At 37.9% G+C, this 15,673-nt stretch overlaps 1 protein-coding gene across 1 annotated transcript in view; it reads left to right on the top strand.

The window, feature by feature from the left end:
* LOC126278856 (cilia- and flagella-associated protein 44-like) overlaps window positions 1-15,673 on the top strand; it is a 577,958-nt gene that overhangs the window by 409,326 nt on the left and 152,959 nt on the right. Inside the window, exon 20 of the mRNA XM_049979132.1 lies at window positions 7,498-7,741. Coding sequence (XP_049835089.1) covers window positions 7,498-7,741 — 244 coding nt within the window. The remainder of the gene's footprint in view (window positions 1-7,497; window positions 7,742-15,673) is intronic.

Here is a 15,673-nt window from a genome sequence, read left to right as displayed (position 1 = left end):
GTTTCCAGCATTTTAGTAACAGTATAAGTTTTTTCCTCCATTGTTTTTAACCATCTCACTTCATTCAAGAAGCACATTCGCAAGCCTTGTGAATATGCATTTCATCTCATTCAAGAGAGCAAATAAATCATGTATTAAGATGAATTACACCTGAAGATGGACCCACAGGGTCCGAAATGCATCGTGTACTGAATGAAACACGAATAACTGTGACTGAAGGCGTTTTTTAATTCATACCGCAAGTGTATTGAGTACAGTCACATTTGAAGCTGCAAAATATGGATAAAATTAAAGTGTTAGCTTTGATTAATTTATGCTCTGCGCAAAATTCTGCCAGATGGCTTCCTCTTTCATTCCTTCCCCCAGTCCATATTAACCTTCTACTTTTCCCTCTCTTCCTTTTTCTACTGTCAGATTCCCAGTCCCCCATGACTATTAAATTTTCATCTCCCTTAATTTCTTCTATCTCATCACAGATTTCCTCAATCTCTTCCTCATCTTCAGAGCTAGTTGGTGTATAAACTTGTACTACTGTGGTGGGGTATGGGCCTCATTGCTGACTTGGCTACAATAATGCATTCCATAATGCATTCATTGTAGTTTGCCTGTGTTCCTGTTTTGTTATTCATTATTAAACCAACTCCTGCATTACCCCTATTTTATTATGTATTTATAACTCTGTATTCACCTGACCAGAAGTCTTGCCACTGAACTTCACTAATTACCACTATATCTAACTTTAATGTATTCATTTCTCTTTTTAATTTTTCTAACCTACCTGCCTGCTTAAGGGATCTGACATTCCATGCACCAATCTGTAGAATGCCAGTTTTGTTTTTCCTGATAATGACATTCTCCTGAGTAGTCTCTGCCTGTAGATCCAAATGGCGGACTATTTTACCTCCAGAATATTTTACCCATCATCATTTAAGCATACTGTAGAGCTGCATGCCCTCAGGGAAAATGATTGCTGTAGTTTCCCTTTGCTTTCAGCTGTTGACAGTACCGGCACAGCAAGGCCATTTTGATTGATATTACAAGGCCAGATCAGTCAATCATCCGGACTATTGCCCCTACAACTACTGAGAAGGCTGCTGCCCATCTTCAGGAAACACTCAACAGATATTCTTCATTGTGGTTGCACCAATGGTGCGGCTATCTGTATTGCTAAGGTGTGCAAAGCTTCTCCACAAACAGCAAGGTCCATGGTTCATTGGGTGCGTGGCCAGAGGGGGGGGGGGGGGGGGGGGGGGGGGGGTAAAGCAGCTTACAGTAGGCATTGTATATTTAAATGATTCATTATATATGCTCTAAACTGACTTGTTCCACATACTTCTTATAAATAAATCATTCAAATGAGATGCTATCACAATGGGCACAGTTGCCTTTCCTTTTTCAGGTATTTTCAGCAGTTTTCAAATCATGCATTGAGTTCCCCAAGGCTCAATGTTAGATCCACTGTTGTATATGAATCAGATAGACATTGATTGACAGAGTTATTGGACGTCCTTCTAAGGGATATCATGCCAAATTCTGTTCAATTATTTATTTATTTCCTCAGCAGTACAGAGTAACCCACCACCTTGAAATGTAAGGTGGGATGCTTCTAAATCCAACAGAAAAACTTCTCATTATTACAATATTATTAGTATGCATTTATTAAATAATATAAAGAAAATAATATATAAAAATTTCTCTAAGGTTCCAGAGAATTGAATGCTTAACAATTGTTACAATGGTTATACATTATTTGTTTCTGCCTAGTTGATAAACTATTCTGTTCAATTGGCATGTTAGATCATAAAATCCTGAGCTGGCTGGAGGGTCCTGCCTGTAATGCTCCAAAGTTTCCCAACTGGGGAGAGATCTGGTGAGCCGCTGCCCAAGGTAGGATTTGGCAAGCATGTAGATAATCAAGAAAAACTTTAGCCATGTGCATTATGTAGCTGAAATGTAAACTGAGGATGGATTGCCGTGAAGGGCAACAAAATGGGGTGTAGAATATTGTCGATGTACTGCTCTGCCATAAGGGTGCTATTGATGATGACCAAAGAGGTCCTACTATGAAAAGAAATGGCACCCTACATCATTACTCCTGGTTGTTCTGCTGTATGGCAGGGAACAGGTAGGTGGTATCCCAGTGCTCTGTAGGGGCTTCTCCAGACACATCTTCAATGGTCATCAGGAGTCAAATTGAAGTGGGACTGATTTCTGAAGACAATTCTACTCCAGTCAATGAGATTCCATGCTGAATCAGTTAATTAACATATTTTGCTTATTTTCATTCAGTAATGTCATATACAGTAATGCTCTAGCATGACTCATCTCTGAGAAAGAAAGTCTTAATTGCTCAAAAAAGTGCTATAGAAATAATATCTTGTGCTCGCCCACAATCATCTTTTAGACATCTGTTTAAGGAGTGAGACATTTTAACTGATGCTCCACAGTATCTTTACTCCCTCATGAAGTTTGTTGAAAATAACCAATTGCTGTTCAAAAGAAGCAACAATTTATGTAATCACAACGTCCACAGCAGATATGCATTACTCCACATCAAGGCTGTCTTTAGCACAAAAAGGTGTGCAAAATGCTGCAAAATTTTTTAATCACTTACCTAGTGATATAAAATGTCTGACAAACAGCAAAGTAGAATTTGAAAACAAACTGAAAAAGTTTATCTTTGATAACTGTTTCTGTTCTGTACAAGGATTTGTATTATTATAAAGTGTAAATAGTGGTGGGTAGGAATTATTAACTCTCATATTTATATTTTCTTTTTGAAGTAGCTTATAAATGGTTAGAATGTAGCCATATTTACAAATAAATTTGTGATTTCTATGTAAAATGATTCATTCGACATCATTACAATTTATTTTGTAAATTGTCCATGGAACATGGAAGTAACTGATTACAAAATAGGGCAACATGACTGGCCACTAGTTGTTTGAACAACAGAAATATCTCATGGAAGACTGAAATAACTGAACTGGCAAATGCTTCAAGATAGGTGTAAACTATCCCATAAAAGCCTATTTTCAAAGTTCCAAGAACAACAATTAAGCATGCAATCTAGGAATATACTACAGCTCCAATGTATTGTTCCTGTAAAGACTGCAAAGAGAAGATTGGACTAATTGTACCATGCACACAGGCATTTAAGGAGTTGTCCTTTCCTCAAACCATACACAAATAGAATCAGAAGAACTGTAATACATGGTAATAGAAGAATTACCCCTGTCATGAAATTCACAGTGGTTTGCAGGTTATTTCATATCCCTATAAACTGTTACTTCAAGATGTTTTTAAAAGTTGAAAGTCTCCAATTATGATTTATAGATATTGTAGTTATAGGACAGTAATTTTTTTTCATTTTGTGAAGCACACAATATTATATTTCTAACTGTGTAAAACAAGTTGCCAATCTTTGTACCATTCTGAAATCTTACCAAGATCTGAATGAATATTTGTGCAGTCTTTTTTAGATAGTCTTTTATTGTATATAACTGCATCATCTAAAAAATGTCTGTTACTATTAATATCATCTGCTAGGTAATCAATATGCAACATTTACAGCAAGGATCTCAACACACTCCCCTGAGACAACTTCTATATCTGTGGTTGACTTTCCATTCAGGAAATCCTCTGCCCAGTCAGAATATTCCATGGTAACTCTTGCCTCTGTACTTACATTAACATTTGCATTACTGTGGTACAGAGTCTAACTCTTAACAAAAGTCAAGAAGTGCTGTGTCTGCCTGGCTAGCTCGGTACATATGTTTTAGGGGGTCTTGAGGTTTTGCATGTTCAGTGTTTTTGTTTTGCATGTTCGGTGTTTTTGGAATCAATGCTAGTTGGCATGGGGGGCTTTCTGTTGGAGATACTTCATTAAATTTCAGCTAAAGATTTGTTTCAGGATTCTACAACAGACTGATAACAAAAATATTGGGCAGTAGTTTTGTGGACCACTTCCACAACTCTTCTTGTAAATGGTTGTTAATTGTGCTTACTTCCAACTGCAAGGCATATTTTGTTGTTCATTAATGAGGGGTTAATTCAGTAGCAACTTCTGTTTAGCACTTACAGATATTCCATTGGCCATTGGTGTTTTGTTAATATTTAGTGATTTCAGCTATTTCCCAACACAACAGCCAATAATACCTGTATCTCTCATTTTTGCACTAGGAGAATTAAATTAGGACAATAGTCCTAGATTTTCCTTTAAAAAGAAAGATATGAAAATATAACATTTAAACATGACCAGAATTTCTTTGGGTTTTGTTGGGTGATGTTTCCATAAGTAGTCATTGCTGGCTTCATACATTGCCCTGTTGACAGTCAAATGCATTCAATTTGAATTTGTATAGCCCTGTGCTTTGTTTTACACCTATTGTGTGGGGCTGTATGATAAGAAGTCTCTCACCCATTACAACTTGTCCATTAGGTACATGTCTGTCCATTGCTTGGTCAGTTATTCTTGTAAACTTCAGCCACAGTTCCTCTAAATAATTCTGTCCAGAGCTAAATGTTTCAAGTACCTTTTTAAAGCCATGTTGATTTCAAGTATCTCACTGAGATATGACAGTAATGACTCTTTGTCTTGTTTACTGAACATGTAAATATTTCTCCTTGTACTTCTTGTTTGTACTTTGGTAATCATTATTGTTACAACCATCTCATTGCCACTTATACCAGTATTAACCAGAACATTGTCAAAGAAGTCAAATATTTCAATCATTGCTATGTTTCCAAACAAACTGCTTTGAGTTGTTTTCAGAGAATGCATTTGCTATTGTTTTTCAGTTGTCTTGTCACACAAACACACTTATTTTAATTATCCTAGTCCAATGATAGATGATTTAAGTCTCTTCCTATAAGAAAATTGGTGAACATGTACTTGCGAGCAGATTTTTTTCTCTAAAGTTTTTGGTTCCATTGGGGGTGGGGTGGGGAGTGTGGATGAGGAATGAGACTAGTAGAAAGACAAGTTAGAAGTTTGTACCTGCTAGTGATACTGAATCTTGCCCAAAGAATCATACATGCAGCTTCAGTTTGTTTGTCAAAGATTAGAATTTTTGTGTCTGTGACAAGAACACTACCATTGTCTTTTATTAGCCCGTCAAGCAAAGGAAACTCCAGATTGGAATGTCAACAACATAGGAAAAAAGATAGATTGCTGTTTACTATAAAGATGACGCATTAGGTTGCAGACAGGCACAATTAAAAGACGCTTACACATAAACTCTTGGTCACAGAAAAAGAAAAAGAAATGCACACCATTCACTTACACAAGAAATCACACCTCATACACACATGACCACTAACTCCCCCTCTGGGGGGAGGGAGGAAGAGAAAAGGATAGAATTTTTTAGGTGGGTGGAGAGAGGAGTGCTGTCTGGCAAAGTGTGTGGGGACTAGAATGCTGAGAAGCACAGTGTCAGGAAGCTGTGGGGCAGTGAGGTGTGAAAAACGGAGTGACAAGATGAGGAGTGGGGAAAGATGGGTGGATGCATTGGCAAGATGGGAGACAAGAAAGGGGAGGAGGAGGTGATAGGACAGAGTGTGTGGAAACTGTTGGGTGGAGGGCGTGTGGATAGTATGTTACCATAGGTTGAGGGCTGGATAATTATGGGAGTAGAGAATGTGTTGCAAGGATAACTCCCATCAGCACAGTTCAGAAAAGCTGGTGGTGGAGGGTAGGATCAAGATGGCTCAGGTAGCAAAGCAAACAATGAAATCAAGCCTGTTATGTGTAGCTGCACGTTGTGCCAAAAAAGGAAGATGGTTGATAGTCATACTTATATAAGAAGCAGTAAAATGATTGCAGTTGAAGTGGTAAATGACATGGCTGCTTTCACAGGTGGCCTGGCACCTGATGGGGATGATACACCTGTGACTGGACTGGAATAGAAAGTGCTGGGTGGGTGGATTGGGCAGGTCTTGCACCGGTATCTTCCATAGAGACATGATCCTTGGGGTAAGGGTTTGGGATTGAGAGTGGCATAGGGATGGACTAGAATGTTGGGGAAGCTGGGTGGGCGGTGGAACACCACTTCAGGAGGGGTGGATTGGATCTTGGGAAGGATGATACTGATTTCAGGGCATGATGATAGGTAATCAAAGCCCTGGTAAAGGATGTGGTTGAATTGTTCCAGTGTGGGGTGGTACTGGGTGACAAATAGGGCACTCCTTTGTAGCTGGTTCTTTGGGGTGGTGAGAGGGTTGGGTGTGTGAGGGGAAATGCCATGAAAAATCTGTTTGTGGACTTTGTCTGGGGGATAGTGGTTTTCTGTGGTGAAGGCCTTGCATTCTGATCCGAGCTGCTGGAGTTGGCCGTCATGTGTAGGTAGGTGTGATTGTTTGTGTGAATGAATGATGTGTGTTTCTCTTTTTTTCTGACACATGCTGTGGCTGAAAGCTTACGTGTAGGTGTCTTGTAATTATATGTGTCTGCAACTTAATGTGTCATCTTTGTGGCAAGTGGCAATCTATCATTCATACATTGTTGATATTTCACTGTCCTATCCTTTGGCAATTGATTTTAATAGTTCAATCTCTGGGGGGTGGAGGGGTGGGGGAAGCATTTCCTTGAATCTTACACTAATACTTCAGGAAATCCTACAGGTATCATTATGTGTCCTTGATGGAAAGCCGCCTACGCATAGAATAAATACAAAATAGTGATTTAGGTGGTAAACTTTCCTCTCATAACTGAAACAGTTGATGATGGTGACAGGGACAGTACTGCAGACCATGAGCTTCATTAAAGTTACAGAATTACAGCCATATCCTTACTAGAGTGGTCCACTCTTCTTCACCCTCATATCAATGGTTGCTCAGCATTTTATGAACTTGATGAGATAGGAGAGGCATTGGGGAGACATACTGATCTGTGACTAATTTATACACACTTACAACTCATAAGGACAGGCACAGTCCTCTTTAAAATATGCTATATGTGCACAGAAAGGTTATACTCACTTCACTTTGATGCCGAATCAAGTACGAGCATGTATTCTGAGTGTCCATCCATCTACTGTGATATAATTTGAGATTTTGTTCATTATTTTGTGGAATGTATGTATTTCCAGCAATGTGCCAAAATGACACAAAAATGTTATTGTCATAATGCTAGACACAAATAACAGTATGACCACAAAGAACAATAGTTTATTTATTTACATTCAAGTAAACAATGTAGAAACACAATCTGAGGATGGGCACCTGCCGTACTGTGCTTATGTAGAGGAGAGCTCCAGTGGAAAGCATGGTGGGTGCCATGTCCTATGCACAAGTCACAGGGGGCCTCTGGTGGCTGGACTGTATAGATGCTGTTGGCTGAGTATTTGAGTGTATAACCAGATATGATGTACATGGTTACAGCATGATTTATGTATATTTTCAGATGCTACAAATTTGTGCTACATCTTAATGATACAAGACAATACATAGAGGATGTAATTTATGTTTATTTAAATGAAATATTCTTTTTGTTGTCAGGAAGGTTTTTGAACAAGAGCAAATAATTAGAGGCATTTATGATTCCTTAAATGAATTTGATGAATCTGTCAGAAAACTACAAGAAGAAAAGATAAATGTGGAAGTTGATGCAAAATTGATGGAGTTGCATGTATTAACTCTGCACCATGAGTTAATAATAATAAAAAAATTTGAAGCTACAGAAGATGCCCTTTCAAACAAGGTTTCAGCAAAGCATGCAGAAAATATTGAAGCTCAAAATAAAGTGAGTAGTCTAATGAAAATTAAAACTGTTTCTCAATGGGTGATATCTGATATGAAATAAAGGAAGTAGTAAGAAATCATTACACTTTAAATTAATTTTGATCATTAAAGTAGAATGTAGTTTTTAGTTTCAGAGTAGTTCACATTACCATTTTATGGATGGTTCAAAGAAACTGTTGTGTAAGTTAGTGAAAGTAACATCTAAGATGATTTTATTCATTTTATAAGTTAAGAAAAGAGAGAAACTTTCATGTAAGCCAAGAAAAAAAAATTTTTTTTAATTCAAAGTATTATATTTCACATTCTTTGTGCATTATAAAATATGAATGATTCCATGCAAAAACTGATAACAAATTTATCATTTGACATAATATTTTTATCATAATATTGGCTACTTTAACATGAGAGTGGAGCATATGATAACGCAACTCATTCACTCATACTATAAATGTAATTTTCATTCACATTTTGACTAGTGTGGACACCAAAAGAGTAATAATAATAATAATAATAATAATAATAATAATAATAATAATAGCTTTATTCAACATCGAATGGTACACTGGTCATGTACAAAGAAGCAGTAAGGATTACAGTTAATTGTACAATACGCAAGATACATTCTTCTGAATACATCATTAATTTACAACAGCCTCTAGCTCATTACATGATTCCTTTTTACACACAATGGATGTATCATTGGCATACAGAACAATTTTGGAATTTATAGTACAGTATTTAATATCAAAACTTCCTGGCATATTAAAACTGTGTGCCCGACCGAGACTCGAACTCGGGACCTTTGCCTTTCGTGGGCAAGTGCTCTACCATCTGAGCTACCAAAGCATGACTCATGCCCGGTCCTCACAGCCTTACTTCTGCCAGTATCTCATCTCCTACCTTCCAAACATTACAGAAGCTCTCCTGCGAACGTTGCAGAACTAGCACTCCTGAAAGAAAGGATATTGCGGAGACATGGCTTAGCCACAGCCTGGGAGATGTTTCCAGAATGAGAGTTTCACTCTGCAGTGGAGTTTGCACTGATATGAAACTTCCTGGCATATTAAAACTGTGAGTCGTGCTTCGGTAGTTCAGATGGTGGAGCACTTGGCTGCGAAAGGCAAAGGTCCCGAGTTCGAGTCTCGGTCGGGCGCACAGTTTTAATCCGCCAGGAAGTTTCATATCAGCGCACACTCTGCTGCAGAGTTAAAATCTCATTCTAGTATTTAATATCATTTACATAGATCACAAACAGAAGGGGACCCAACACGGAGCCCTGGGGCATGCCGTATTTTATGGAAGTGATCTCTGACTTTTAGACACCACTTTTTGTTTTAAGCAGAACAAACTGTTTTCTATTGCTGATATAACTCCTTATTAGGTTATAAGCAGCACCTCTAATGGCCATGTTCCATAGCCTGTGTAATAGGATGGACATTCACACAATCAAAGGCTTTTTCCAGGTCTAGGTATACACCCACCGTATGTATCTAGCTTTTGAAACCCCCTAACACCTCTCCAGTTAGTTGAGCACCTGCAGTGTTTGTTGATTTACCTTTTAGGAATCCATTTTAATTTTCAAAAATCAGGATGTGTCTGTAAAGAAAGTTTATAATCCTCTTGTTTATAACTTTCTTCACTACTTTTGAACAGACAGGAAAGATTGACTGGTCTGTAGTTTTCTATTTTGTTATTGTCACCTTTTTTTAAAAAATGGGTGTTACCTGTGCTATTTTTAGTCTGTCTGGAAAGGTGCCTGATTCTGTTATATTGTTTACTGCTACAGAAAGAGGTACAGAGACATTTTAGCTACAGGCTTTTAAAACATTAATATTTAGGCCATCATTCCCTGCTGAATTAGAGGGTTTTAGAGAGCTAAGGATGTTCATTGTTTCTGCACAGTTTGTGAGGGCTTGATACATACTATGGTCACATGCATTACCTTTAAAACTGTAGTGCATGTTTTTATGCTTGTCATTTATGGCTTCCTCTATGGAAGAAAAATATTCATTAAAAATATTTACAATTTTCAGCTGGTCTTTTATGAGTATGCCATTGTGGTTAATAGTAATGTCCATATAGGATTTATCATTTAAAACTGTTTATGACTGCTCAGATGCCAGTAGTTTCATAATTATACATATCCCCAGGTATGGATGTAGATGTGGATAGTATGGGCATTTTAGCATACAGTTGTCTGTGTCTTTCTCAGATTCCTTGCACTACACAATTGACTTCAGATTGCAATGGACATTTTAACATACACCAACATATTTCTGCCCCATACATTCAGTAACTCTTCAAACCTCAGGCTCTTTAGTTGGAGTATTTGCAGATGTTTATTGTTGAGGTCTCTTTTAGATATTTCAGCCATTCATGGCTTTTATTTTGTTTTGCCATTTTAGTATTATTTCTTCATTATCTTTGTGCAAAAAAATGACACATCACCATTTTTGTGGAGAGGAAGAAATCCTCGAGATAGTAGGATCAGGACTCAATCAAAGAACCTCACCAAAATTCCATTGATTGACTTCCAGGTGATGAAAGAATTTTGTAGTAGTATGCATGAAACTCTTTCTTGATGTGAGTCTTGGTCATTGAGGCTCTTACCCAAATGAGGGATGTCAGGGGTCAGTTTTCTATTTCTTCCTCACTTCTGAAGCAGTTTTACTGCAAATATATGGTGATGCTATCACCATAATTTGATACTGTTTACAAACAGAAGTTGTTTGTAGACAGTGTGTTGCAACATCTCCAATCTCATTCAAAGTTATATAAAGTATTTGGAATTTACAGAATTTTTCCAGATTGGACAGAATATTCCACTCCAGAGAAACATAGAACAAGGGCGGATGTTTGAAGGACTTTTGGTTGAGCATTCCAGGTGGTTCTTGTAAGTTTATGGATGATGTTTCTGTGCAGATACTTTCATCTTTATCTCTTTACTGTGGGATTTAAATGTAAGGGAATGTTCCAAGATTACTCCAAGGTGATTGGGAGTATTGCAATGGATAAGTTGTTCTCCTGTCTAAGTGATGTTCAGTTATCTTTTAGCTTTCTGATTTCTTAGATGAAATGCAAAAACTTGTGTTTTCCCAGGATTTGGCTTCATATGGTTATCATTGTAGTACTTGCCAGGTCTTCAAGAAAACTATAGAATTAGAAGACAGAACTGTTGGCCATTAATAACCTTTAGGAGGCAAAATACTTAGCACAGCAAATAAACACATAAAAAGGTACATGACACTATCACATCATTTGGAATTATTACTTTCTTCTTTGGGGAGGAGACAGCAATAGGTTGGGGAGCTTAGAAAGGAAGGGGAAGTCACTTAGACTTCAGAATGAGAGAGAGGCACTACTTATGCTCTAGCGAAAAGAACATTAATAAATTTCCTTGAATCCTGGAACATGGTGTAGATGGTACAATTTCCAACTAGAGTTGAGGAAAATGGCAACTCGGCCATGGACAATGTCTTCACAGATTGTTATTTAACTTATGAGAAAAGTATGTGGGACTGCCATATAACAATGAACAAATAGTAAAGAATTGTGGGAAAAAAAAACATATCTCACAGTTGTAAACAAAAGATTTAGAGCAATAAATCCACTACTATGCAAATATTTAAAGCCAATCTTCCGGGTTACAGGACTGGAGTAGGTGGTGATGGGAGGATGCATAGAACAGGTTTTACACTGGGGGCGGTTACAAGGGTAGGAGCCAGAGGGTAGGGAAGGTGGTTTGGGGATTTTATAGGGATGAACCAAGAGGTTACAAAGGTTAGGTGGACGGCAGAAAGACACTCTTGGTGGAGTGGGGAGGATTTCATGAAGGATGGATCTCATTTCGGGGCAGGATTTTAGGAAGTCGTATCCCTGCTGGAGAGCCACATTCAGAGTCTGATCCAGTCCCGGGAAGTATCCTGTCACAAGTGGGACACTTTTAGGGTTCTTCTGTGAGAGGTTCTGGGTTTGAGGGGATGAGGAAGTGGCTCTGGTTATTTGCTTCCTGAAGAAGCAACCATCGGTAGCGAAAGCTAGAAATTCTGTGTGTGTGTTTGTGTGTTTTATTTATTGTGCCTATCTACCTGCGTTTTCCTGCTTGGTAAGTCTTGGAATCTTTGTTTTTAATATATATATATATATTACCAACCCATAGACAATAAGTACTGTATAGATGTTGTTCAAATATATGTGTAAATTTATTTTATATGAGATCATTACAAGGTAATGAGACTAATGAAGAAATACACACAAATAATATATAGGCAACACAGTACATAGTAATACAAATTTATGTACATATATGCTCCCGTGGAGCGATACAGGTAGCCATACCATAGGTGCAACCACAACGGAAGGGTATCTGTTGAGAGGCCAGACAAATGATGGGCAGCAGTCTTTTCAGTAGTTGCAGGGGCAACAGTCTGGATTATTGACTGACCTGTCCTTGTAACATAAAAAAAACGGCCTTGCTGTGCTGGTATTGCGAACAGCTGAAAGCGGGGGGATACTACAGCTGTAATTTTTCTCAAAGACATGCAGATTTACTGATGATGATGACATCCTCTTGGGTAAAATATTCCAGAGCTAAAGTAGTCCCCCATTCAGATCTCCAGGCAGAGACTACTCAGGAGAATGTCATTATCAGGAGAAACAAAACTGGCACTCTACAGATTGGAGAGTGGAATGTCACATCCCCTAATCAGGTAGGTAGGTTAGAAAGTTTAAAAAGGGAAATGGATAGGTTAAAGATAGATATAGTGGGAATTAGTGAAGTTCGGTGGCAGGAGGAACAAGTCCCCTGGTCAAGTGAATACAGGGTTATAAATACAAAATCAAATGGGAGTTATGCAGGAGAAGGTTTAATAACGAATAGGAAAATAGGACTACAGGTAAGGGACTACAAACAGCATAGTGAACACATTACTGTGGCCAAGACAGATACGAAGCCCACGCCTACCACAGTAGTACAAGTTTATATGCCAACTAGCTCTGCAGATGATGAAGAGATTGAAGAAATGTATGATGAGATAAAAGAAATTATTCAGACAGTGAAGGGAGATGAAAAATTTAATAGTCATGGGGCACTGGAATTCGATAGTAGGAAAAGAAAGAGAAGGAAAAGTTGTAGGTGAATATGGAATGGGGGTAAGGAATGAAAGAAGAAGCCACCTGGTAGAATTTTGCACAGAGCATAAGTTAATCATAGCTAACACTTGGTTTAAGAATCATGGAAGAAGGTTGTACGAGACCTGGAGACACTGGAATGTTTCAAATAGATTATATAATGGTAAGACAGAGATTTAGGAACTACGTTTTAAATTGTAGGACATTTCCAGGGGCAGATGTGGACTCTGACCACAATGTATTGGTTATGAACTGTAGATTAAAACTGAAGAACATGTGAAAAGGTGGAAATTTAAGGAGATGGAATCTGGATAAATTGAAAGAACCAGATATAGTAGAGAGAGCATTAGAGAACAGTTGATAAGAATGGGGGAATGAAATACAGTAGAAGAAGGATGGGTATCTTTGGGGGATGAAATAGTAAGGGCACCAGAGGATCAAGTAGATTAAAATATGAGGGCTAGTAGAAATGCTTGAGTAACAGAAGATATATTGAATTTAATTGATGAAAGGAGAAATATATAAAAATACAGTAAATGAAGCAGGCAAAAAGGAATATAAATGTCTCAAAAATGAGATAGACAGGAAGTGCAAAATGGCTAATCAGGGATGGCTAGAGGACAAGTGTAAGGATGTAGAGGCATACAGCACTAGGGGTAAGATAGATACTACCTACAGGAAAATTAAAGAGATCTTTGGAGAAAATAGAACCACTTGTATGAATATCAAGAGCTCAGATGGAAAAACATTTCTAAGCAAAGAAGGAAAGCAGAAAGGTGGAAGGAGTATATAGAGGGTCTATATAAGGGTGATGTACTGGAGGGCAATATTATGGAAGTGGAAGAGGATGTAGATTAAAATGAAATGGGAGATATGATACTGCATGAAGAGAGTGACAGAGCACTGAGAGACCTAAGTTGAACAATGCCCTGGGAGTAGACAACATCCCGTTAGGACAACTGGTAGCCTTGGGAGAGCCAGTCCTGACTAAAAACTACCATCTGGTGAGCAAGATGTATGAGACAGGTGAAATACCCTCACACTTCAATAAAAACATAATAATTCCAATCCCAAAGGAAGCAGGTGTTGACAGATGTGAAAATTACCAAACTATCAGTTTAATAAATCACAGCTGCAAAATACTAACATGAATACTTTACAGATGAATGGAAAAACTGGTAGAAGCCCACCTTGGAAAGGATCAGTTTGGATTCTGTAGAAATGTTGTAACACGCAAGGCAATACTGACCTTACGACTTACCTTAGAAGACAGATTAAGGAAAGGCAAACCTATGGTACTAGCATCTGTAGACTTAGAGAAGGCTTTAGACAATGTTGATGGAATACTCCCTTTTAAGTTCTGAAGGTGGCAGGGGTCAAGTAAAGGGAACAAATGTCTATTTACAATTTGTACTGAAACCAGATGGCATATATAAGAGTTGAGGGGCATGAAAGGGAAGCAGTGGTTGGGAATGTAGTGAGATAGGGTTGTAGCCTGACCCCGATGTTATACAATCTGTATATTGAGCAACCAGTAAAGGAAACAAAAGAAAAATTCGGCGTATGAATTAAAATCTATGGAGAAAAAATAAAAAGTTTGTGGTTTGCCGATGATATAGTAATTCTGTCAGACTGCAAAGTACCTGGAAAAGCAGTTGAATGGAATGGACAGTGTCTTGAAAGGAGGATATAAGATGAACATCAACAAAACAAAATGAGGATAAAGGAATGTAGTCAAATTAAATCAGGTGTTGCTGAGGGAATTAGATTAGGAAATGAGACACTTAAAGTAGTAGATGAGTTTTGCTATTTGGGGAGCAAGATAACTGATGTTGGTCAAAGTAGAGAGGATATAAAATGTAGACTGGCAATGGCAAGGTAAGTGTTTTTCTGAAGAAGAGAAATATGATAACATCGAGTATAGATTTAAGTGTGAGAAAGTCTTTCTTGAAAGTGTTTGTAAGGTTTGTAGCCATGTATGGAAGTGAAACATGGACAATAACTAGTTTAGACAGGAAGAGAATAGAAGGTTTTGAAATGTGGTGTTACAGAAGAATGGTGAAGATTAGATGGGTAGATCATGTAACTAATGAGGAAGTACTGAATAGAATCAGGGAGAAGAGGAATTTGTGGCACAACTTGACTAGAAGATGGGATCGGTTGGTAGGACATGTTGTGAGGCATCAAGAGATCACAAACTTAGTATTGGAGTGCAGTGTGGAGGGTAAAAATTGTAGAGGGAGACCCAGAGATGAATATACAAAGCAGATTCAGAAGGATGTAGGTTGCAGTAGTTACTTGGCGATGAACGAACTTGTGTAGGATAGAGTAGTGTGGAGGGCTGCATCAAACTAGTCTCTGGACTGAAAACCACAACAACCAACATATGCTGCTATTATTGAAAATCATAGTCAGCTCTTCATAGGCCTTTACTTTTACCTTCCTCAGCCATCAGATCATATTATATGACAATGAATCACTAAAAATTTTATATCACACAACATCTGTCCATTAAATATGTGAATGTAATCAAAATGCCAAGGGGCAAGAGTCAGCATTTTCGGTTTTCGTTTATATGAGGTTTATAAGGAAAAATTTTATTGGTCGACATAGTCACTTGCCAAGTAAAAGCCTTTTTGAATAAATTAATTTTGAAATCTGCTTTAAACTTATTTTTGTCTTACTCGTTTCTGACTGCCACTCTATTGTAAGGTTCGACACCAGTACGACTCACATACCTTTTTGTGTTAGCGCACCAACATGGGATTTGTTGTTGACAATGCTGACTTATTCAGGAGAAACT

The sequence above is a fragment of the Schistocerca gregaria genome, chromosome 6 (genome assembly GCF_023897955.1).
Source record: "Schistocerca gregaria isolate iqSchGreg1 chromosome 6, iqSchGreg1.2, whole genome shotgun sequence".
Classification (NCBI taxonomy): domain Eukaryota; kingdom Metazoa; phylum Arthropoda; class Insecta; order Orthoptera; family Acrididae; genus Schistocerca; species Schistocerca gregaria.
Note: the sequence above shows the minus strand (reverse complement) of the source record. Positions and strands in the feature narration are given on the sequence as shown.